At 35.4% G+C, this 24299-nt stretch overlaps 3 protein-coding genes and 1 long non-coding RNA gene across 5 annotated transcripts; 2 read left to right on the top strand and 2 right to left on the bottom strand.

Annotated features, from left to right (window-relative positions):
* Positions 1-348: 348 nt before the first annotated feature.
* LOC110903003 (uncharacterized protein At5g01610) lies at positions 349-2108 on the bottom strand. The gene is made up of 2 exons (XM_022149252.2): positions 1541-2108; positions 349-584 (listed from the first exon to the last, which is right to left on the bottom strand). The coding sequence occupies exons 1-2, from the start codon at positions 2026-2028 to the stop codon at positions 569-571; spliced, it is 504 nt and encodes a 167-aa protein (XP_022004944.1). The 5' UTR covers positions 2029-2108; the 3' UTR covers positions 349-568.
* Positions 2109-11424: 9316 nt separating this feature from the next.
* LOC110898730 (protein YLS3) lies at positions 11425-13500 on the top strand. The gene is made up of 3 exons (XM_022145562.2): positions 11425-12252; positions 12514-12615; positions 13233-13500. The coding sequence occupies exons 1-3, from the start codon at positions 11865-11867 to the stop codon at positions 13370-13372; spliced, it is 630 nt and encodes a 209-aa protein (XP_022001254.1). The 5' UTR covers positions 11425-11864; the 3' UTR covers positions 13373-13500.
* Positions 13501-16119: 2619 nt separating this feature from the next.
* On the bottom strand, positions 16120-21409 carry LOC110898729 (DNA-directed RNA polymerases II and V subunit 8A). 2 transcript variants are annotated; one of them, XM_022145560.2, is made up of 6 exons: positions 21302-21409; positions 21108-21201; positions 17807-17964; positions 17636-17730; positions 16449-16554; positions 16120-16325 (listed from the first exon to the last, which is right to left on the bottom strand). In XM_022145560.2, exons 2-6 carry the CDS (start codon positions 21178-21180, stop codon positions 16311-16313), a joined length of 447 nt encoding a protein of 148 aa, XP_022001252.1. In that variant the 5' UTR covers positions 21181-21201; positions 21302-21409; the 3' UTR covers positions 16120-16310. The 2 variants fall into 2 exon arrangements, with proteins under 2 accessions (XP_022001252.1, XP_022001253.1); XM_022145561.2 differs by having other exon boundaries at positions 21108-21229; positions 21302-21396.
* A 1134-nt stretch (positions 21410-22543) lies between these two features.
* On the top strand, positions 22544-23483 carry LOC110903002. The gene is made up of 2 exons (XR_004877535.1): positions 22544-22761; positions 22830-23483. It is a non-coding gene; the product is annotated as an uncharacterized LOC110903002 (long non-coding RNA).
* Positions 23484-24299: the final 816 nt, after the last annotated feature.

The following is a 24299-nucleotide window of genomic DNA, read 5'->3' as shown; positions in this document are numbered from 1 at the left end:
AGTACGAAGGGAGAGCCTCCATCACCGCTTTAAGGAGGGTAAGTCTGCCTCCTATCGACAAGACTGAGGCCTTCCATAGTGACAGCCTTTTGTCAAACTCATCTAACACCGGTTTCCAATTCGCTAAACGATTCATGTTAGCTCCAAGAGTGAGGCCCAGGTACATACACGGAAAATTACTCGATTTACACCCAATCCGGTTAGCCATACTTTCCGACTCTACCGACTCTACTCCCACTCCAAAGAGACAAGACTTCGTATAATTGATTTTTAATCCTTTTAATAAAAACCGGATTTTATAACATTGATAATTAGCGGTGAGAGATAAGTTACTAAAAAGAAACCACATGAACTAGATGTTTCTGGAAAATATTATTACTGATGCATGATCAAACTTACCAGTTAAAAGTCACCAAACTATATATTTTTTATGAAAATCAAGTACATAACCAGCCTGAATTTCATTTATTCATACAACACGTTTAACCGAACCATCGCTCACATAACATCTCGATCTTCATACAACACGTTCAACCGAGAAAGGCATTGCTCTCATAACATCTTGATCTCATGCTGACCGGAAGCTGGAGAACAACAAATAGGATCACAATTAGACTTATTAAGATTTATGCTAAACACCATGTATTAGTGTTTATAATTAACTAGATCACAGAAGGTGTTAGTCCTAAAACGGACAGTAAAAAATATTTGATTTAGGCTGAAACCATTGGTGGTTATTTGCAAACTTAGGGTTGATATATGCTGCGCTGCGTATAGAGCGCTATACGTTGCATATAGAGTTATACATAACGTATAGAAGCACTTAGGGTTTATATATGCTCCCTATTGAAAAACAATATGTACACCCTTGATTTATCTAGTAAATTTAAATTAGTTTGAATGTTTAGTAGGTTATTTTTTTTTCCAAGTTAGGTTATTTGAGTCTAGTATGGTAAGGATTTGGTTAGTTTAAATAGCATGGTACTTTTCTTTATTTTGTAGGAAAATTACAAGTTTTTGTCCTTTATCTTTATACCACTTTTCAGGCGGTGTTCTTTTTAACGAATGTTGACAGGCGGTGTCCTTTACTAGGTATTTTGTTGCAAGTTTAGTCCTTTACACCCAACCCAGTTAGAAAACCCTGTTAATTGTTGGGTGTAAAGGACTAAACTTGCAACAAAATACCTAAGTAAAGGACTAAACTTGCAACAAAATACCTAGTAAAGGACACCGCCTGTCAACAATTAACAGAGTTTTTTAACTGGGTTGGGTGTGAGTGACTAAACTTGCAACAAAATACCTAGTAAAGGATACCGCCCGTCAACATTCGTTAAAAAGGACACCGCCTGAAAAATGGTATAAAGATAAAGGACAAGTAATTTTTCCTATTTTGTATTCTTGTTCACGTAATTGAAAAGTTTGTTTAGGTCATTCTTTTTGTTCCAAGTTTCTTGTTCTTCATCTAATTTTTTTTTGTTTGGGTATGATTATTTTTGGGTACAGTTGGAAAATTGAGATCTATACTGCTGAGTTTTAGTACCTGAGAGATAAGTTTGGGTGATCGATCTGAAGCATCAAGGGCCAGATCTTGGCAGGTTGGAATTGTCTCCATCGCTTCGATTTAAACGACAAAAGTGAGAATTCTTCTAGTGTAAAGTAAATACGTTGATCACTGACTTTGATGTCGACAATATTTATCCAAAATGGTTCAAAGGATTCGTCCAGCGTTGCCATCTGAAGACCATTCAGCTGTGTAATATTAAAGATGTTGATGTGTCCGGTAATCTCTTTCATGAAGCGAATGGTAGTAATGGGTGTGTACTGGACTTGACATGGGTTCTTAAGGTAGATAGTGAAGTTGAAACCCTCTTCTAGAGGGCATAGGATGTAAGATTGGACGGAGTCAGGTAGAAGGCCGGGTGGAAATCCAAATACTTTGAGGACGTCGTGTATCGGCGGGCTTGCAGAGGTTGACGCCACGAGTGCAAGTAGCACAAGGAGGAAGAGTGGCATTTGGGAAGTTGTCATGGTTACTAAGGTAGCGTTCGTTTCATGGAATGGAATGGAATTAGAAAGTTTTTCTTTGTAAAATAGATCTTGGTTGGGGGAGGGAGGAATTTGAAATCACATGAATTTCTTTAATCAATGAAATTTGTGACTATTTCAACATTCCTTAGAAATCCTTCACTCTAATGAAGGAATGGAATGGAATGTTGAAATAGTCACAAATTTCATTGATTAAAGAAATTCATGGGATTTCAAATTCCTCCCTCCCCCAACCAAGATCAATTTTAAAAAGAAAAAACTTCCTAATTCCATTCCATGAAACGAACGCTACCTAAGTTGTGAGGTGAGGACTTGAATAGGATTTGAGATTGCAAGCAATATATAGGCGAAAAATCAATAGCTATCCCCGTATTAACTAACTAGATTACTAGACCCGTGTATTACACGTGTTTAATGATATAAAATTATAAATTATTTAATTTTATACTGTCTTCGTAAATTTACATAACTGAATTTTTTTTTACCATAGATGACGCAATAGTTGGTCATGTTTAAAAACTTATTCTTTTAGAAACAAACCAACTTTCATAGAAATTGTCTTATACTTTTATTTATCGTCGTGACAAAACATAGGGCGAGAGAAAACTGTCTTGTTTTCAATTTGATTGCAATCCTTCTATTTGGTGGGATTAAATGTAATCTTGGGGATAAACGCTCGAGTGCCAGTATTACTTACTTCCGGATAATTTGAGTGCCTCAATAACATGATCACCCAGTGATAGGACTTGTAGTTGAGTTCTTTCGATCAATATTTCTTGAAAAAGGAGAACAATCACCATTGTTAACCTTCAAACCAAGTTCTCACATTTTTTTTTAAACGCTCATACATTTTTGCATAGGTTAATTATAGACTTTTAGGTAATTACAACCAATACAATTGAGTTTAGGTTTTGAAACGTTCAAGGTTGTTTTGTGTGTGATTAATGAGAGCCTTAAAATTTCACTTCAAATACAATCTTTTCTTAAAGTTGTGAAACAAGAAGAAAGAGGTATCTTATTAGTTTTTTCGTACTCAACGAGTTAGGATTTATTGTTCCTTACATATTGTTTTTTAAGGAATATATGTCCACTTCAATAAACGTGACAAATATGGAGGGTCGAACATGTCTTTGTTTGAGTAGTTGGATTGGTCCTAACACATAACTTAAATTCGTTACTTTTTACGGCCATATATTAAATTGTTGGATTTTCGATAAAGATGTATCTTAAATTTCGATTAGGACATTCTCTGTTGAGTATCCTAATAATAATTTATATCATATTAAAACTCAACCTAATTTCTCTAGAGTAATTCAGTCTTAAATTACTTCGTTTTGCATCCTGAAATAAATTTTTATGCTTTTTACAGACCCCCCCCCCCATGCCCGTGGGTCCAGTGTTCGGCGTTAGAACTGTGGAACCCATGAGCGAACAAAGTCTGTCCAGCTCTGTTTGCTCCTCCACGAGTAAAGTTGCGCCGCTTCCAATCCCATATAAAAGTCACACCTCCAGTTTCCATCTTTATTCTTTCCGCAATGGTGCATGCTCTAACGTTTTCAAGAGTGTACAAAGATGGAAAATGAGTAGCAAGACAATCCAAACTACCCAAACATCACAGCTGTATTGCAGCGGCGCAGCCCACCACCCTTTTTATTGCCTTACCCAAATTCAAGTCGAACTCGACAAGGTCCCTATTTATGTTTACAATTTGCTTCCAACCTCCCGGTTGGGATAACATAACCGAAATATTATTCAACTAGCGAGATCCACTATGTATATAGCCCATACTTCCTCTTTGCAACTTGCAAAATTGGAAGATTGTACATGTTAGTTTTGTAGGGCGCGCCGATCATAAGCACATGTGGGAATGCCCGCCACAATTCAAAGGACTTGTCGTGACAGAAAAATATATTCTCAACGACACTAGTGGAAGGTTCCCAAAATAATTGTATGAGTTGTATGTCTTGATATGTTAGCTCTTGCACCAGTCTAAACTCATTAGGAGTAAGTCTCCTGGCATACGCGTAACCCTACAGATGTTCAGCAGAGCCGTGGTTATGTCTCTGGGTATAATGCTTGTGCAGATATTCTGTCTGCCAAGCTCGACGACTTTGGTCGAGACGACTTTCATTGAGAAACCGTTGTCCAACTCAGCACACTTTTGATCTGAATTTGCAACTTCACTAGTTGAACTATATTCCGTCCAACATATGACACATGATAAAAGCGCTTCTCTAGACAATCTGGGATTATGTTTCATTTTATTACAGTCGTCATGATCAACTCCTGCAGAGTGATCTTCATGACTCGAAAATGTACCCAAATCTTCGATCTCTTCCAAAATGAAATCTCTTCGTTCTCCATGATTATGAAACCTCGTTTCGTGAGGTAGTCTTGTTTCATGTTTCCCAAAATAATTTGAAGGCTCACAAATTTTAGTATCATTTTGGTGATTTTCTGAGTGTTTGTAACCTTCGTCTGATTCTGAAGATGATAACTCATTATATGTATTTTTATGTATCGGCGTGCGATTTCTTCTGGAAGGTTCAACGATACGCTATAATACAATATTAAATTAAAAATGTGATACGATCAAATTTCTTCGTTTCCCATGATTATGAAACCTCGTTTCGTGAGGTGGTCTTCTTTCATGTTTCCCAAAATAATTTGAAGGCTCACAAATTTCAATATCATTTTGGTGATTTTCTGAGTATTTGTAACCTTCGTCTGATTCCGAAGACGATAACTCGTTATATGTATTTTTATGTATCATCCTGCGATTTCTTCTGTAGGGTTCAATGATACGCTATAATACGATATTAAATTAAAAATGTGATACGATATGCCACGATATGCTATAATACGATACTTAACGATAAAAAAATAATAAAGATTATAAAACTCATAAAAACAAAAATAACCAATAATAAACACCAATAACAAACCCAAAACACCAAAAACCAAACACAACACACCAAAAAATAAACTTCAAAAATTTAGTTCCTTAATATGCATCGTATAGGGCTATACGATGCGTATTAGGCCAGGCGCCAGACAACACCTTCACCTGCCAGTCTGCTATGTCTTTTACTTTATTCAATACGCATCGTATAGGCCTATACGATGTGTATTAAAAAGTAAAGTGTGCGGATAGATAATCAGGTGTGCCAATAGAATTCCCCTATTTTAAACAACATAGAAAAATATTGCTTGAAAACCATTCACATTTTTGGAAAATCTTAATTGTTTGTTTTACAAATTTATGTAAATGATAGTTCATTAATTTTAAACTTGGTTTTTAACCAATCATCCATATTGCCACCTCTAGTTTAGATCATCTTTTTACAATAATCAATACACAGTTAAAATATTTTATAGGAATTCACCAATGAGTTATATTGCCACCTCTAGTTTAGATCATCTTTTTACAATAATCAATACACATTTTAAAATATTTTGTAGGAATTCACCAATGAGTTCACTGCTGCGGCTGAATTGCCTACTTGATGTTTAAAGTTTATATGGGTGATTGATGACATGGTATAACGTCAAACAGATTTGGTGAAAATCCAATCTTTGTTATCTTAGGTAACATGTAGGTTACAAGTATCTTGAAAGATTGAAGGAAATAAGGATTCTTTCCATATAATTATAATTGTACAACTCATTTGAATCTAACAGCAATTGTTCTAGAAATCTTCTACTAAGATTCAAGTACCCTTGTTTAACATCTCGTGGAAACGTTTAAGCGATTCTGCACGTTGAATCTTAAGCTGATTCCTGAAATTCTTGATGAAGTCATCTGCTTTTTTATTGATGTCGCTTCTCTCATCTATCATTTCAAATCGCCGTTGGATCCTTTTTGTCACCTTTTCAACGTTCTTCGGTTCAGCCTTTCTTGAGCTTCCATTATCCTTCTCCATTTCTTTACTTTTCTTATAATATTATCTTTTGAGAGAAAAAAATGTGTGTGTGTGTGGGGGGGGGGGTGGGGTTATGGTTACAGGGTTATAGATGCATACATGTGCATGTGTGTATATATATTATAGGTTAAGAATAAGACACTTGAAAGGGTGGAAAGTGGAAGGAATGTGAGAGTGTGTGATGGGGCACATAAATTGAACAACTTTTTGGCTTCATTGGAGCACATCTAATGATAATTGCTCCATTAACAGTAATTAATTGGCATTTGACCACATGAAACTTTAAATATGGGTATAAGACAAGTAGTGCCAGCCTGGAGTCAAAATAATAATAATAATAATAATAATAATAATAATAATAATAATAATAATAATAATAATTAATAATAACAATAATAATAATAATAAAAAGATGTGAAACCTTCTATTATAATACATATAGATTATCCTTTTAACAATGTGTTTTTTTTTAAAGCACATGTAACAATTAGCACATTAGATGGTGGTGGGATAAGACTTTGGGACCAATAGGTCCTGGGTTCGATTCCCTCAAGGGGGTTTTTCCCATATTTATTGGGTTTCCTCCTGAATTGGTGTATAGGCATTATGCCTAGTGGAGATGGATATGATCGGGTGGTTCTACTGGTGGCACGATGATACTCCAGTGGTCCGTCAGTGATCCAAATTTGCCGTTCAAAAAAAAAAAAAAAAGATAATCATATAACTCAAGACAACAAAGGTAAAGGTGTTTACAGGTTGTTGACTCATTGACCCCACCAGTTTTAACATACATAGATTATTAATTTATTCATTTGACATGTTTTGTTACCAAACTACCACCATTTTGTCAATTGCCTTATGTCCAAGGCTTAGGAAGTAAAATAGTAAATGACATCATGTAGTTTACAGGTTTTAAACTACACATCCAAATAATCATAATTGCATTAATCGGTCTTTGTCTCAATTGCCTTATGTCCAAGGCTTGATGCAAAACTACTATTGAGCCGGGGCCTTCCCTGTTGGGACAGAGGTATATGCTAAAATCTATGTTAGTTTTATATGAAGCTTATATACGGGTCATTGATGAAATGGTATAACATCAAACTGAACTGGTAATAATTCAATCTTTGGTACATTAAAGACGGATATAGATTTATGCATACATACGAGTTACAAGTATCTTGAAAATATGAATGAAATATTGAATCTTTTATGATGTAATGGTGCAGCAATCATTAACTTGAATCTAACAGCAATTAATTATTCTTGAAATCTTCTACTAAGTAAGATTCAAGTGCCCCTATTTAACATCTCGTGGAAGCGTTTAAGCGATTCTGCACGTTGAATCTTAAGCTGGTTCCTGAAATTCTTGATGAAATCATCTGCTTTTTTATCGATGTCGCTTCTCTCTTCTATCATTTCAAATCTCCGCGGGATCCTTTTTGTCATCTTTTCGCCTGTCTTCATTTCAGCCTTTCTTGAGCTTCCATTACCCTTCTCCATTACTGCTTCTTAAATTTAGAGAGAGAGAGAGAGTGTAGGGGGCATGTATATGAATGTGTATATATAGAGATAAAGTATGTGAAACTTGAAAGGGTGGAAAGAGGAAAGAATGTGAAGGAGTGTGTGATGGTATTTGTTAATGAGTAGAAGGTGAATATTCTGCAAACAATTAAAAAGCTAAAGTTTTCAACTCCATACACAAATTGAACAATTTTTTGGCTTCATTGGAGCACATCTAATTAGAATTGCTCCATTGACGTTAAATTAAATGGAATTTGACCACATGGAACTTTAAATATATATATATATATATATATATATATATATATATAAAATAATAATTTAAATGATAACAAGACAAGTAGCCCCAGTCTGGACTGAAAATAATATGGCACCAATAATATGTAAAGGTAGAATGAGTCGAGTTGATTTGAAATAGTTTTTGTTAAACCAAAAAGACCATTTGAATTAATAACAAAAGAACATGTAATTGGGTTCTTCTCAGTTTGGGCTGATACAATCTCTTTGTATATTTTTTTTTTCAGAGTTTGGGCTGTTTAGACAATTGAAAGTTATATGGACCAGAGTAGTATATAAGACTATGATAGTGTGAACTCCTATTGGTAGTAAAGACTGAAGGTTCAAAGAGTAATACCTACCTATCCACTACTAGAAAACTGCTACTATTCTTACCAAAATTTCCTACACATTTTCTACGAACGAAAATGCCGACACTTTTCCCACGAAATTCCTACGAACAAGAAAGAATCTTAGTTTTGGGACAAAAAAAGCGACAAAAAAGCCACAAATTGTTATGCGTAGGAAAAGTGTCAGAAATTTCCCACGGGTTTCCGACGGAATTCGTTTTCATTTTAACTATTAGTTGGAAATTCGTAGGAATTGGTATGCGTAAGAAATGTGTCAGAAATTTTCGACGGAATTCCGACGGAATTCGTTTTTATTTTAACGATTAGTAGGAAATGCGTAGGAATCCAACTTATCATAACAAAAATATTTATAATAAATAAAATTAACGTATAGTAACCAAGTTTTAAAAGTGTTTCAATTAGGTCACTCAAGTTTCAAAAGTGTTCCAATCAGGTCACTCAACATTCATTTTTCATTAAAATTAAGGGTCTTTTCATCCATTTCATAAGTAACCATGGTGATGTGGATTTTTGTTTCTTTTTTCCCTTTTATTTGATGCTAACTTTGAGTGATGACGTGAATTGAAACTTACTTTTTTAATTTTTAATGTAATTAAAGTGTTTTTATTTTTAATAAATATAATTTCATATATTAGAATAATTCGATCCCAACATCTAATTCTTCATTTTTTTCTTGACACATAGAAAAAAGGACATGACTCGATTTGAATGTTAAGTTATTTAATTGGGACAAAAACGATACGAGTGACCTAGTTAGAACACTTTTAAAACTTGGTTGCTATTCTGTGACATATTCCCTTAATAATAAAAATATATGTTATTTCTAAATTAATTTCGTAGAAAGTGTGTTGGAAATTCCGACAGATTACTCATGGAATGGATAATTATTTTTTGTATATACATTTTTATTGTATGCATATTAGTACTAGTATCAAATTTTCGTACTGAATAGTTTTTGGTACCCACTTTTTGGCATTTTCGGTACTCGTACATTTGGATTGGTACGGTACCAGTATTTTACCGAATTTTACTTTCAAATACCGGTATTCTACTAGTACCGTACATTATCGTACCGAACGTTTTCGGCACCGGTACCTGTACCCATATTTTAATAAACCATATTGGGCCTTAACGGATCACTTGTACCAAAAAAATATATGTTATTTCTAAATTAATTTCAGCACGAAAAAGCAAGTATTTTTTGTTTTTTTTTTATTTTTTAACAGTATCCGTAGGAAACATGTAGGAAAAAGAATAAACAGGTTTCGTCACATTCCATTGGAATGTGTAGGAAACAAAGATAAATTCGTAAGAAATGTGTGGTAAAAAATAATACATTTTGTTGGAATTGTGTAGGAAAAAACTATTTTTTGTAGAAATTGTGTGGGAATCAAGAACACATTTCGTTGGAACTGTGTAGGAAAAAATATTTCTGTAGGAACTATGTAGGAAAAACGAATACATTCCGTTAGAATTGTGTAGGAAGAAATTTTTTTTCCGTAGGAATTGTGTAAGAAAATTAAAATATATAAATTATATGTAATAAATATAAATATAAGTGATTTAAACACAAATTTTTAAAAAAATAAATATTCCGTGGAAAATGCGTCGGAAAGTTAAGAAAATTAATTCCGTGAGAAATAAGTGGGAGAATTCTAACGAAACATTTGTGTGGGAAATGAGTAGGAGAATTTGTAGGAAATGCGTCAGAAAAAATTACCCACGAGTATAATTCCTACAGCCCATTTTCGTGGGAAATCCGTGGATAAACACAGTTACCCACGGATTTTCCACGGAAATTGACGTGAGAATAGTAGCAATTTTCTAGTAGTGATCATATGCAAATTTCAAATGCTGAAATCAAATTGAAACTTGCTTTTGCTTTCTTTATTTTCTGCAGATTCTCTTCGTAATGGAAATAATAGAACAAAATAACCCTTTTGTGACAAAGTTAAAAATTTCTACTATAGTCGCTAAATTTTAGAAATATATAATTCAATAACTCAAATTTGAGGCGGATCTAGAAAAGAAGATGAGAGGTAGCGTGGGCTTAAAAAGTTTTGTTTTAGGGTAGCCGATACAAAAAAAGAAGGAGAAATAAAAAAAAATACTCTTAAAAGGAAGAAGAAAGTTAAAGGGTAGCACAGGCTACCCCTCAGGATATACTAGATCCGCCCCTGATCATCATCAGACTAGTTATATCCCAACATGTGAGTTCATTATGGAGACTTTTCCAATTTATTGCTTAATAGAGTGGGTTTCTAATTGAGATTTGTGGCATTGTTGTGACAAAGTCATAGTCATCCCTGGTAATACACAACCTACTCGCCCATGGCTTTATAGTCTAGTAGCATCTTGGTGGTGGGATAAGGCTTTGGGACCAATAGGTCCTGGGTTCGATTCTCACAAGGGGGGTTTTCCCATGTTTATTGGGTTTCCTCCTGAATTGGTGTGGCATTATGCCTAGTGGAGATGGATATGATCGGGTGGTTCCTCTGGTGGCACGATGATACTCCAGTGGTCTGTCAGTGATCCAAATTTGCCGTTCAAAAAAAAAAAAAAAAAATACACAACCTACTCATCATGTATGGCCGTACAGTAGTTTGGCGCATGAGCAATTTTAGTCTCTTAAGTTTCGGTTTGACAGTTTCAGCCCTCAACTATCAAGATAGCTGTTTAACACTCTTAAAGCCTTTCTTGGAATATAACATATGAACATATAATTTATTTGTACACCGAAAACGTGAAATCACAATATATTTAAAGTTTTAAACTTGATAATTAATTACGGCTTTTGTCCATGTACTTTGAAGAAAAAATCAGTTTTAATCCATGTAATTTTTTATTTACTACAACCCTCTATTCAAACTTTATTCTCGTTAGTATGAGTATAATATCGCAATATGTTTTTATTATTTAAAATAATATTTTTTTTATAAAAGTTAAATGCAGGTGACGCACTCGCCTTACTTTCTACATTCTTAGGTAAAACTCACTTTGTATCAGAACTTCCTTGCCATATACATGTGTGTGTGCGCAACTTTGTAGGGGCCGGGGGGGGGGGGGCGCCCGACCATCCGAACTTTTCGCTCACTAGTGTCCGGTGTGTAGTTTTCGTATAATTTTTTAGGTATATACGTTTTCGACCCCCCGGTTTTATAATTTTATTAGATATATACGTTTTCGACCTTCCGGTAGGAAATCTCAAGCTTCGCCACCTGTGTGTGTGAAACACTTTCTTTGTTTTCTATGTCTAGATGCACAACCAATCAAAGCTCTATATACCACTTGAATAGTTCAAACACTCAGGTGAATGTTCTAAGTCTCTAACATCAACACACTATATTGCTCCATGACCAAAATAAAACTTTATTTTTATTTTTATTATTAATATTATTTATTGTCGTTTATTATCATTTATTACAATTATTGTTAACTTAATAAATGATAATGAATTGGTTGGTGTTGTGCTCTTGTCCCTTCTAGTCATATCCAACGTTGTAGCAGACACTCATACATATCTTTACGACTCTAGCCACAAGATATAGTATAGTATTCAAGTAGTACAAAATTGTTAGGGTGATGGTCGCAAATTTAAAGGGCCATTAAATGGCTACCAATTACCTAACCTCATTTATAGATGGATCTTACATGAGCCGTGTGGTGTTTGCCATTATTTTATCCATATCACCTTATAGCCCCCCAAAAAATGGCATAAAAACCCATGTTACATTCAACTTCTGTCTTCAATTTTGTATCGCTAAACATGAGTTCAAAACGCGGGTCTATTAACCATCTCTTACCATGCCTAGTGATGGTGGTTATGATGGTGTTTGGTGTTACAAAAGCAGACTTAGAGCAAGATAAAAACCAGTGTACGGATAAGCTGGTAGGGTTAGCCACTTGTTTAGCTTATGTTGGCGGTGATGCACCAACACCACCCAAGGACTGCTGTACCGGGCTCAAGCAGGTTGTGACCAATAGCATGGTGTGTTTATGCATCTTGGTCAAGGATCATAACGATCCGAGCCTCAAGCTCAAGATCAACGATACACTGGCACTGGGTCTACCTGATACTTGCCACACGCCTGCCAATATCTCTCAGTGTGTCGGTAAGTAAGTAAGTAAGACTTCAAGGGGCTGGTTCCAACCCCTTGATCGATTAAGGGGTTGGAACCAGCCTCCAAATGCCAATATCTCTAAGTGTGTCGGTAAGTAAGACTTACTTCAAGGGGCTGGTTCCAACCCCCTTGATTTGATCGATCAAGGGGTTGAACCAGCCTCCAAATGTTTGAAGGGAGTAAACCTTAAAGATTTTGAAGATCATGCACCAACTAAATAGATTAGTTTATTGAAGTATGTGTTGTATTCAGGTCTTTTACACTTGAAAAATGGCTCACCAGATGCTAAAGTATTTGAGGACTATGCAAAACTCATCAAGAACACTACCACCACCACCATAGTTCAACCTGCAGGTACCATAATCTTTTCTTTTTGCTTTTCACAGGGGTGAGATCAGTGGCAAAGCTTGACCCGAATGCCGGGGGGGGGGGGGGGGTCGAAAACGTATATACCAAAAGATTTCTATAGAACCGGGGGTCGAAAACGTATATACCCAAAAATTTCTATATGAAAACTACATATATAACACTACTGAGCGAAAAGTCAGGGGGTCCCCCCCCTAGACTTCGCCCCTAGGTGAGATGTCCACTTTTAGAGGTGGAAGAACCAGTTTGAGTAACAAGTATTTTTTTACATGTAATGGGCCGGGTCGGGTTGGGTCACTAAAACTTTTATGTTTGTCTGAAATTTGTAGAAAAAATCCCTTAAACAAACTACTATACCGAAAATCTAAAAATTCTAAAATATCCTCAAAACAAAAAAAAAAAAAAAAAAAAAAAAAATCCTTTAAACAAACTACTATACCGAAAATCTAAATTTTTTAAAAAATCCTTAAAACAGACTACTATACTAAAAATCTAAATATTTTAAGTGATTTAGGATGAAAATTAGTGTGTTATCCAACTCATCCGAATTGTCTATTTTCCATTGTCCTCTACTAATGATGATAATTAATAATATTGTTTTCAAGGGGATGCAATGAAAGGGAATTCAACATCAAGTGATGGGGAAAGGAGACACAGATCGTTGGGATTAAAGTCTGTGGGGCTATTATTTATTGTGGTGTTGTTTCACTTAAATGTGCACAAAGAGATAATGTGCATAAAGTGATTTTTATTTTTGATATTTAGGTGCTTAAATAATGTTTCAAGATAACAATAACTTGTATAATCAAATTAAGAGTGGCTTTTATTTTAAACTAGTGAGATTCCCCACGCTTCGCAGCGGGTTTGGATCAATATTGGGTCAGTTTGATATGGTACTGGTACTCGAAATAGCAACTGAAAGAGGCAAGCACAAGAGGATATACAAATTGATTGATAAAACAATAAAAATGAATATCGGTACCGATATCGATGTTGTTCGGCCGATACCGGTCCGTTCATCATGGTAAAGTTATTATACCAGACTCGCAATAGCTTACTGTACCAAAAAGATCTTTATTGCAAATACAACTCCACTCCATCTTTAACAAACTTTATACCGCTACGTCAAAAAAACTATAAAAATGAATACACTACCGGTACCGATACCGATGTTGTTCAAACGATATCGGTCAAATTCCTTACGGTAAAGTTTAAGTATATTAGACTCGTTCAAATAAAGTTAAAATGAAAAACAAAATACACTCAAAGGTATAATAATAAAAAAAGAAATGAAACTAATTTTAATAATAATATAATTAAAAAACTAATAGTTAAGAAAAACTACTGAAAGGATATTTGTAAAAGTAAAAATACATTTTTAAATAATAATCTACTCTTCAACTAGTAAAAGTAATGTTTGTAATACAAAAACTATTAATATCTTTGCTCCTTTTTTTAAAACATATTTCATACTTGAAATATTAGCTTTTTAAAAATGAAATAATCCTTCGTTTGTTTGATGACACAACCATTGATGCAAAAAAGCAATTTCAAGCTTTATCAATCTTTTTTAACCTATTATGTTACAAAGGTAGCCTTGAATACATTAGGTTGGAAGAGGTGTTCCCCATATAGAAAGTGGCAAACTTTTTCTCCAGCCAATAATCTCATGTAATGTCAACTTCCTTCTTCAATTCTTATTTTGCACTTAAATACTAGGGTGTTTCCCACATTGAGAGCGGTAAACAATTTTTTTTTTTTAAAAGATAAATATGTGATTAGTTGAAAGAGAGTAGGGCCCACCCTTAACCCCCTCTCTGACCACATCGATGAGTATAACCCGAATCAAACTCAATCACCCACTCAAACAAGGGGGTGGCAGTGTATTCCCCGCGTGGTGAACCCTATACAGCAATCACTTACCAAACCCGCCCCTACCACCCTAACTAATTTCAAATATAAAAATGCAATAACAGTTGTACTATGTAGCATGAGGGAGAAATATATACGATGTGATTATTTCATCTTATGAATTATATTTTGGAGTAAAGTGTAATTTGTCATCTTGTGCTTTGGTCTAGACTCTAATATGACACCCTAACTTCCAGTTTGTTTTTGTCAAACAAACCTTGTGGTGGACTTTTCATCACACCTTGACGCCTATCGTCAGTAGTCAATCAACGGTTAATTTGACTGTCAAAAAATAAGCAACAGGCTAGTATCCCCTGTTTTAACCAATGAAATGACTATTATACCCTTATACTTATATCTTCCCCCAATCCTTAGTTCTGCCACTTCACAAATACTTTATATATTAAATCCAATATTAAATCCATAAACTGATGAAATAAATGTCAAAACATGGTAATCATCTTAACCTAGACAGTGATCAGGAGTTTAGCTAAGAACCATAGTCAAGAAAAAAAAAAAAATCTGGACCGTGTAGCAAAACACGTTCATGAGTTCGAATAATATAAAGTAAATTAAGACCGAACTAACACGTTTTGAACCCAACTTGAATCTTGAATCCGAACTAACCCCCTTCTCTTTCCAATCGTCCTCTATGGCTTCTCTTTCTGCTTCGTCAAACAGCAACCGCTCTGTCTTTTTTTTTTCCCGTCCAATAGATGTATCGTAATATATATAATGAAGTACCACATGGGTGGATATATAGGAATCAAATCACTCATGTTATGATCTTCTACATCCTAGGTCTTCTCGTTCCATCATCTGGCTTATGTTTTTCATGTAACATTCAGACCGAATGACAAATTACGTTGATACTTCCACATATTATGGGTAACGTAGAAGACATCTCTACTCCCCCCCCCCCCCCCCCCGAATCTTTAGAATTACCACAACCTTTTGTATTTGCATCTCTATATTCCTGGACATAAAATATTGTATTCGCATTAAAACACAACCTTTTGGGCTCTTTCTAGCAGATTACTATAGGAAGAGAAAAGTGGGCTCGAAGGCAGAACTGGGCTGGTTTCGTTAAATCATCTTTTTAACCCCACAAGTATTATTAATACCTTCCTGTAGATAAATAAGTTAATGCCCACATTAGTGAAGTCATGGCAATAAATATTGAAATCCCTTTCTTTTCATTTACGTGTGGTTTAGCAAGAATTTTCTTTTCAAAACATGTTTTTATTAACTCCATAATTTATCACTAAATTAAACAACCTCGAGTCATTAAATGTCTAACTTTAAACCATGTTAGCTCATTTTCTTGTAAAACCACTAAAATCCAAATAAGAACCAACTACACGTGGATTTTAATAAAAACAACCCAGAAGTTACTCAAACGTAGGAATAATGATATAAAAAAATCTATACATTTTAGAGCATATCATAATATCTCCACACTACCTTTTTCGTCCCTGGAAAAGAATCATGCATACGGAATCATAGGTCAGTAAAAATAAAATGCTTGTGTTCAACAATGTGCGACTGTGCGTTTGTGTACAAAAATTGCAAGCAAGTCCAAAAATGGAAATTGTCACCAATGCATACTATTAGGAGTAATCAATCATAAGCCCAAAGGTACACATAATTTATGAGCAACTTATACTTGTCAAAATATTTTACATCTGATTGATATTCATTAATTCTCACTAGTCATAACTATTAACTTAGCAGGAGCCTGCTCCAGAACACATAGATTAAGACATGTTGAACTAGGCCTTATCCACCTGCAATAATATATATATAAAAAAAAAAAAACACTCTCATGAGCTCAAGTCCAACCTCGAGGCCCACGTAGAAAATAAAAAATATAAAAAAACTAAAAAAAAAAAAAAAACTATGTGATTTACCTTCCTCATAAGGATGAATAACCTCTGATCAAGCTCAAATTTAGCTGCAATTGAGGGATCGCCCCTCAACAACATTAATAAACCGCCGAATGAAACATAAATGTCCCTGAAAACAAGTGCAGGTGAGATACGAGTTGAAGTCATTGTAACCAAATTGCACCCAATTAACTTAATATGGAGCCTTTAAAAGTTAAGAGCTGATCTATATCTTTCAAATCTACCCTGCTGCTCAAAACAAAAAAAAAAAAAAAAAAAAAAAACCTTCTAGATTTTTATTTTCGTATTTATTTTTTTAGAGTAAATTACAAAAATCGTCCTTTGTGTATGTCACTTTTTGCAAACTGTGTCCTTTGTCTTCAATAATTACAGAAAACATACTTGATGTTTGCAAACCCTTGCAAGTTATGTCCTTTAGCCCTAACTCAATTAATTTTTTTGTGGTTAAATCTGACTAAATGGACCCCACATGAGGGTATTTTGGTCATTTTACTCTCATGTGGGGTCCATTTGGTCAGATTTAACCACAAAATTAACTGAGTAAGGGCTAAAGGACATAACTTGCAAAGGTTAGCAAACATCGAGTACGTTTTCTGTAATTATTGAAGACAAAGAACACAGTTTGCAATAAGTGACATACATAAAGGACGATTTTTGTAATTTACTCATTTTTTTTAAAACACTAAAAATGTCATATGTACCTATAACAATCTCATTCACTGAATAAACAAATAGAACCCACTGTTTCTGTGGATCATATCAACACGTAATGTTCTTTTCTTTGGAACACGTTACAACTTAGAAGTAACTAATTTTATTTCATTCAATAGGAAATGATAAATACGACTTTTATTCTCGTGTTTTAAAAGAAAAATATGATATTGTGGAATTTCGAAAGACATGTATGAAGTTATGTACTTCTGAACAGGGTGGGGTTCTACAGTGAACACTAGTGAATTTGCAAACTAAGTGAACAAATCCTGGCCATTGATCTACACACGTGTATGGCCAGGATCTCATCATCAAATCGTAAAATACACTAGTGTACTTCAACATCAAATCCTGGCCATTGATCTACACACGTGTATGGCCAGGATTAGTTCATTCAGTTCGCAAGCTACACTAGTGTTCACTCTTGAACCTAATCCCTTCTGAACATATATAACATATATTATAGTGATCCAACATACGCTTTAACATTGGCTCCGGACCCTTCCTCAGATATCCTGTACAATTTGCCGTGCATCACATACTCAAATTTGTCAGCGAGAGACTTTCTGCCACCCTGGAGATGGAAAAGGAATCCTTATAAAATTTGTCAGCAAGAGACTTTCAACGTTTATTACAATTATAGAAATTACCGGAGTAAAAAAGCCACTGTCGGGAGTTCCATCCAAATTTAAGGTAGATGCTAAAACCATCATAAACTTATCACCGACATGCATAGGATAAACCTCTGTATTCACATCCAGCTGCATGTACATATCTAACTGATCGCTCCTTGCTTCAATGCGATTAACTACAATTCACGAACAAAAATTAATAAAAACTACTCGTCGTTGTTTTCTTGTTTGACACCCATAAGATTCATGATGCTATGCTAATCTATTCTTGAAAGCACAAAACAATAATTTACTAACTTCTGCAAAATTATAATATAATTTATAGAGGTGACAAATTCACAAGATATAGAAAGCATAGCATACCCCTCTAACGAAATACAACTATTTAATCAAAAAATATATAAAAAATTCTCTGAATATGCAAAATTGTGAATACATGAAACCACAAGTCGCCTAAGTAGTTAATGCGGTAAAATATCGGATATCGGTCAAGGACTGATATTTGAGATATCGGTGGGATATCAGTAATTTTAATATCATGCTAAATTTATATATATAGCAATTTAACACTAACAATTGTAATAAGTAAGAACTGACTAAGACTTAAAACACTAACATTTAACAGTAACAACTAACAATTAAAACTTAAAACACTAATAGCAGCAATAAGAAGAAAAATGAACAATAGAAATAAGAAGAATGGTACTGATATCGGGAAATTCGGTGATTTATCGATAATCGGTCCTATATCGGTCAAATATCGGACAATGTCGCTGATATTATCGGTACTGATATTCTGACCGATATTTTGTACCGCTATCTCGGCAAGGGACCGATAACAGATATATCACTGATATATCGGTTGATATATCGGGATATTAACTACGAGGACGCAAACACCAATATTAAGTGAACCAACACTAATTAGAAGTTAGAACCTACTGCTTCACACCAAATCCTACTTTGATAAGACACACTTTAAAAATCGTTTCTTTAACGAACAAAGTTTACTTTTTTAAAATTTTATATTCAAAATCAGAACCATAGTCACTAATTCGCAGTTCGCTCTGGTTCGGGTACACGGGTCATGTTCGCTGGATGGGAACAGAGGGGGTAGGTTCACTTCGGTACGATCCGGTATGGTGTACCATTGAGTCCGGTTCATGGTTTGACTTAAAAACCGATAAAACCGGACCGTAAACACCCAAATTTCCACATTTTTTTATAAATGGAATGTATTTTTTCATAATAATTTTTATAAATGCACTCATTGTGTTTGACTTTGTTCTCATGAATTCTTTTGGCTGACAGTGAGTTGAGACACGCATAATTTCCATATTTTTTTTATTTTTTCCAATTTTTCTGATTTTTTATTTTTTTTAGTTGTTTGATTTTTCTGGTTTTTTTATTTTTATAATTTTTTTTGTTTTTTGTTTTTTAAAATTTTGATTTTTAAATCCATCCATCTACCTTAAATATAGAAGGTAAGCATGTACAGGCGGGATGCTGGTCTTCAGAGCAGAAGAGGTGGATACGAGGACTGGGAAGCACTTAGGAGATATGCTACAAACTACCTTGGTTTAAAAAAGCGAGCTTAAAGCGTGAGGCGATGAAGCGCTAGGATTGTCGCTTTTTTTTGCTTTGAGGCGACAAATCACGTGAAGTGTTTTGAAGCGCGCTTTAAGCCCGAAGCACCATTGTTTTGAAGCGACGCTTCAGCCCAGTCAGGTCAGATTTGGGTTTTTTATTTAGGCCCAATAGTCTCTAATAATAGGGTTTAACTGAGGCCCGCTACTTCTTTACCCCGAAAAAAAAAGAACGTCAGTAAACATCTTCAGCCGCTCCCTCCCTCTCCTCCATCGATTCTTCATACTTTCTCCAATAATCAACTTTAATTTATGTTTTAACTATGTTTTTTATGTGTTAAGTATGTTTTTTAATCATGTTTTTGTGTTTATGATTGATTAACAAGTAGAATATGTCATATTGATGTGTACAAATATTTTTTTTTATTTTTTAATTTTGAGCGCTTCGTATACGTGAAGCTCTCGCTTCGCGCTTGAAGCTTCGCTTAAAGCTTTTGGAACCAAAACGCTTTGGAGCGCCTCACGCTTTTTTAAACCAAGCAAACTACTACATTACCAACTTCCCCGAAGGTTGGACTAGCATCATAGTGGAGTTGGAGAAGGCTTTGAATGGGAGCTCGTTTTGCTTTTGCCAGGTTTTGGAACGTTCGGGACAAGGTGGAGTTGGAGAAGGCTTTGAATGGTATAAGTTTGAAAGGTAGGTACATATCGGCCAATGTCTCAAAATATGACATGAAGGCGTGGAATGCAGGGGCCAGTGGCGGATCTAGGATTCCGATCAAGCGGGAACGTTTTATAAATAAGCGGTAACGAAATCGAAAAAACGTCAAATTTTTCCAAAATTTACACTAAAAATGTCAAAAATTTCCCGACCAAGCGGTAGCGGAAGCTACCCCTTGATACACTATACATCCGCCCCTGGCAGGGGCCTCGCGTAGAGCTGATTATGTCTCAATTTCTTCAAGCGGCACAAGAGGTAAGGGCCGTGATTCCAGAACGTACGCAGATGTCATGGCAGGAAAGCAAGCCACTGTGGATGTGAAGTTGTCTGAGGCAATGTTGTAGAAGGCGTTAGGCGCTAGTCGGGCGGTGAGGTACCGCCTAGGGATTAATCGGGATTAATAGGGATTAATCGGATTGGACTTTTTAAGTATAAATTTACAAATTTATATATATATATAGATAACTTTATACTTTTTATTAATAAATTTACAAGTTTAGCCCTGAGGAGAAAGGAGCAGCTGCTAACGCTTGCATCAAGATTCCGGATGCTGTTATACCTACAACTCCTAGCTGGTTGGATTGCTGCCCATCGAGGTAAGAAGTGATGATGGAGACTCCTCGCACACCCCACACAAAGATATTCCCGAGATGGATAGGCGGCTGCCCATTTCTAGAAAAATCTCAGCGATGTAGAGATTGAAGAGACGGACGGGCTTCAGGATCTTTTGCGCATCATTGCGATTTGCGAATCGGACAGATGGATATGGAAGGTGGATGTAACTAGCGGTTTCTCGGTTCAGTCGGCAAGGAAACATATTGAGCAGGTTTGTTATCCTCAATCTATAAAAGTGCTGTTCTAAAAAAAAAAAAAAAACTTAATCTACAGTTTACCTCCCAAACAACCAACCCACTAACTAAATCAACTAACTACTGTTCTATCAATAAAAATTGGAATTGGAAGTTGAAAAGCAGGAAGGAAGGAAGGAAGGAAGGAAGGAAGGAAGAAAAACCTTTGTCAAACTTCTTGCCATCTGGATCAAGCTGATCAACCCTAAATATGTCTTCAAACAAGGTTTCAACCATCCTATCCTATCCTTCAGCCACCTGCTAATTAATTAATTATTAAACTAACCTACAAAACAACAGAACCTTACTAATTTTAAACCATAATTAACTGATTGTTTGTAGCTGAATCGAAGCTTACCTGCTGAATCGTCGGCTGTTTGTTTTTTAGGTTTAGAAGATGGAGGAGCCAACAGGGGAGGAGATAGACCGTCTGCTTGAGTTGTTTAGGGTTATTTTTAGAGTAAATTACGTTTTTGACCCTGTAGTTATATCACTTTTACTATATTAGCCCAAAATAAGATTTTTTAATATATTTGCCCCCATGGTCTCTATAACTAACCATTTTGGTCCCTAAGTCTAACCATTTTGGGCCCCATGGTCACTATAACTAACCATTTTTGCCTCCATAATCTCTAGACTTAGGGGCCAAAATGGTTAGTTATAGAGACCATTGGGGCAAATATGTTAAAAATTCTTATTTTGGGCTAATATAGTAAAAGTGATATAACTACAGGGGCCAAAAACGTAATTTACTCGTTATTTTTATTTTTATTTTTATTTTTATGTCGATGGTTGTGAGGGCGGTGGTGAGCAGATCACAATAACCGACCCGACCTGATACCCAGAATTATTATAAACTGTTACCCGAAATAAAACCCATTTGGATTTTCTCAGTTCCGGGTCTACTTCAATTCGGTTCCACGGTTTCTCGGGTAGAGAACCGAACCTGAATTCATGTTTTTGCAAGGGCCTTGTCTTTGCAAGTGGGACCGAATTCATGGTTCCCAAGAGTGAACCGAACCTGACTCTATGTGCCCAAGAGTGAGATATCAGACTTTACGGTCACTAGCCCAAGAGTGAACTGGAGGCTGCTGCCATCCACTTTGATTTCGTCGATATACCCAAAATGTCAATATATATTTTACAGTAATTGATAACAATAAAAGCGAATAACGGTAACGATTTGGTTAGAACCAACATCGCCACCTACATTGTTGGGTAAGAACGGTCATACCACCGATATTATAATAACCCAAAATTTGAAGCATTTGTTAATATTAAAAGAATGCCATAACTATATATAAATAAACTTTGTTTAAATTTGAAAAAAAAAAAAAACTCCAAAAAATATATATTAACAAAAAGAGTAAATTACGTTTTTGGCCCCTGTGGTTATATCAGTTTTACTATATTGGCCCAAAATAAGATTTTTTAACAGATTTGCCCCCATGGTCCTTATATATAACTGTTTTGGCCCCTAAATCTAACCAACCCCTAACTCAGGTTACTTTATGGGTCACATGCTTGTCACATGATGTCTATTTTGGTAATTTCCTCCCCTTTCTATCTTCTTCTACCTTAGAAAACCCTAAACCAAAAACATAAACAAAACTTTCAACTCATCAGTTCTTCACATCTCAAACACACCTACACATGAAAAACTCTCCTGCTCACCTTCTTCCTTCTCAATGAAGGCCAGCAGCCGACCGGCGAGACCACCGGCGGCAAGCCAGCGACGGCTACCGGCTACCACCGGTAAAAAAGATCAAAGAGAGAGAGGGCGACGAGATCGAAGAGGCTCTGACGACGAGATTCACGGTAAACACCCATCCCCTTCCTCAGTTTCCTTTATTTTTTTCAGAAAAATTAATGATGATGGATGGTAGTCTTGAATACGGTAGGGCTTTCTCTTGAAGTTCCTTGAAGAACTCACAGATGAATGGAGCAGATAGGTTCATTGTGGAAACCTTTTAGATATTGTTAAAATTGGGCATATCCAAACCCACCTAAAGGGTTTTTGGGTTGGGTGGCGGTTCTCGAAGAAATTGGATTGTTAAAAAGAAATCTATAGATGTGGGTTTTGACCAATCAGGTTTTGTTTGTTCTTCAGATTTATAGCAGAGATGATGTGTGGGATGTTAAAAGTAGCGGAGATGATGTGTGGGTTAATAGTTAATTTGGGGAATCTTCAGATTTATAACAATCAGGATGTTAATATATTTTTTTGGTTTGTTCTTATTCATGATTTAAGTGGGTTTGAAGATCTGGGTTTGAAGATGAAACTGAGTTTGAAGATCTGGGTTCTTCGATTGTTTAATTTCTTCGATTGTTGCTGAGTTCTGAACCGGTAGCTTTCAATTGCAGTTCTGGGTTTGAAGATAAAAGTGGGTTTGAAGATCTGGGTTTGAAAGTGGTTTGAAGATGAAAGTGGGTTTTAAGTTCTAGGTTTGTTCAAGAAAGATCTGCAGATGATGATGATTTGTTTAAGATTTGAGTTTTATTTATAAAGTCATAAAAGAGGAGGGGAAATTACAATTTTACCCATCATGTGCAACCCATGTGACCAAGAAGTTAACCAGAGTTGGGTTTGATTAGAATTAGGGGCCAAAATGGTTAGATATAGGGACCATGGGGGCAAATCTGTTAAAAAATCTTATTTTGGGTCAATATAGTAAAACTGACATAACCACAGGGGTCAAAAACGTAATTTACTCTAACAAAAAAGATTGTTTAAATTTGAAAAAAAAAAACTCCAAAAAATATATATTAACAAAAAAGAAAAAAAATTCACTTGTTAGTAAATAAATTCACTTGTTACTAGTTAAATTAAACAAGTATACTTAGTTTAAGAACACAGTGGCCTAGCTTATTTGTTTTTTTTTTTTTTTTTGAACGGCGAAATTCATTACCAAACTGGCACCTAGCAAGCCGTCGGGGCCAAAAAAACAAACAACAAGGAATTACATAGAGAAATTACACCAATCTTTCCACGACATCGATCTAAAGTACGGCCTATTTTTAATCTGAATATACCCTTAGGTCCGAATGTCTTCCTTGATCTTGGTAATGTTTACCTCCTTACCGGAAAAGATTGCATCATTCCTTGCTCTCCAAATAAACCAAATTGTCGTACAAACGATCGCTTGAAGGTCCTTCACTTCAAAGGCGTGGACGTCCAGGATGCCACACCGCCTACTGATGAACTCCCTAACCCTCATAGCCGCCACATGACAGGAAGGGAAGAGATGTAATGCGTCCTTGTTCGAGTAAAAACCATAACCCAAACCATTTGGGTATGGTGTTAGAATTCCCAAACCGACCAACAAAGAAAACGACCATGAAACCAAACTGTTAAC

The sequence above is a fragment of the Helianthus annuus genome, chromosome 13 (assembly GCF_002127325.2).
Source record: "Helianthus annuus cultivar XRQ/B chromosome 13, HanXRQr2.0-SUNRISE, whole genome shotgun sequence".
Lineage (NCBI taxonomy): Eukaryota > Viridiplantae > Streptophyta > Magnoliopsida > Asterales > Asteraceae > Helianthus > Helianthus annuus.
Note: the sequence above shows the minus strand (reverse complement) of the source record. Positions and strands in the feature narration are given on the sequence as shown.

What these genes read in the sequence shown, in the direction of transcription:
- LOC110898730 (XM_022145562.2), top strand. Translation starts at nt 11,865, where the DNA reads ATGTTACATTCAACTTCTGTCTTCAATTTTGTATCGCTAAACATGAGT. An exon ending in CAATATCTCTCAGTGTGTCG is followed by an intron (nt 12,253 to 12,513) that starts GTAAGTAAGTAA and finishes TGTTGTATTCAG; the next exon opens with GTCTTTTACACTTGAAAAAT. An exon ending in CACCATAGTTCAACCTGCAG is followed by an intron (nt 12,616 to 13,232) that starts GTACCATAATCT and finishes ATTGTTTTCAAG; the next exon opens with GGGATGCAATGAAAGGGAAT.
- LOC110898729 (XM_022145560.2), bottom strand. Translation starts at nt 21,180, where the DNA reads ATGGTTGAAACCTTGTTTGAAGACATATTTAGGGTTGATCAGCTTGAT. An exon ending in ACAGTGGCTTTTTTACTCCG is followed by an intron (nt 17,731 to 17,806) that starts GTAATTTCTATA and finishes TTCCATCTCCAG; the next exon opens with GGTGGCAGAAAGTCTCTCGC. An exon ending in TCCGGAGCCAATGTTAAAGC is followed by an intron (nt 16,555 to 17,635) that starts GTATGTTGGATC and finishes ACTTGTTTTCAG; the next exon opens with GGACATTTATGTTTCATTCG.
- LOC110903003 (XM_022149252.2), bottom strand. Translation starts at nt 2,028, where the DNA reads ATGACAACTTCCCAAATGCCACTCTTCCTCCTTGTGCTACTTGCACTC.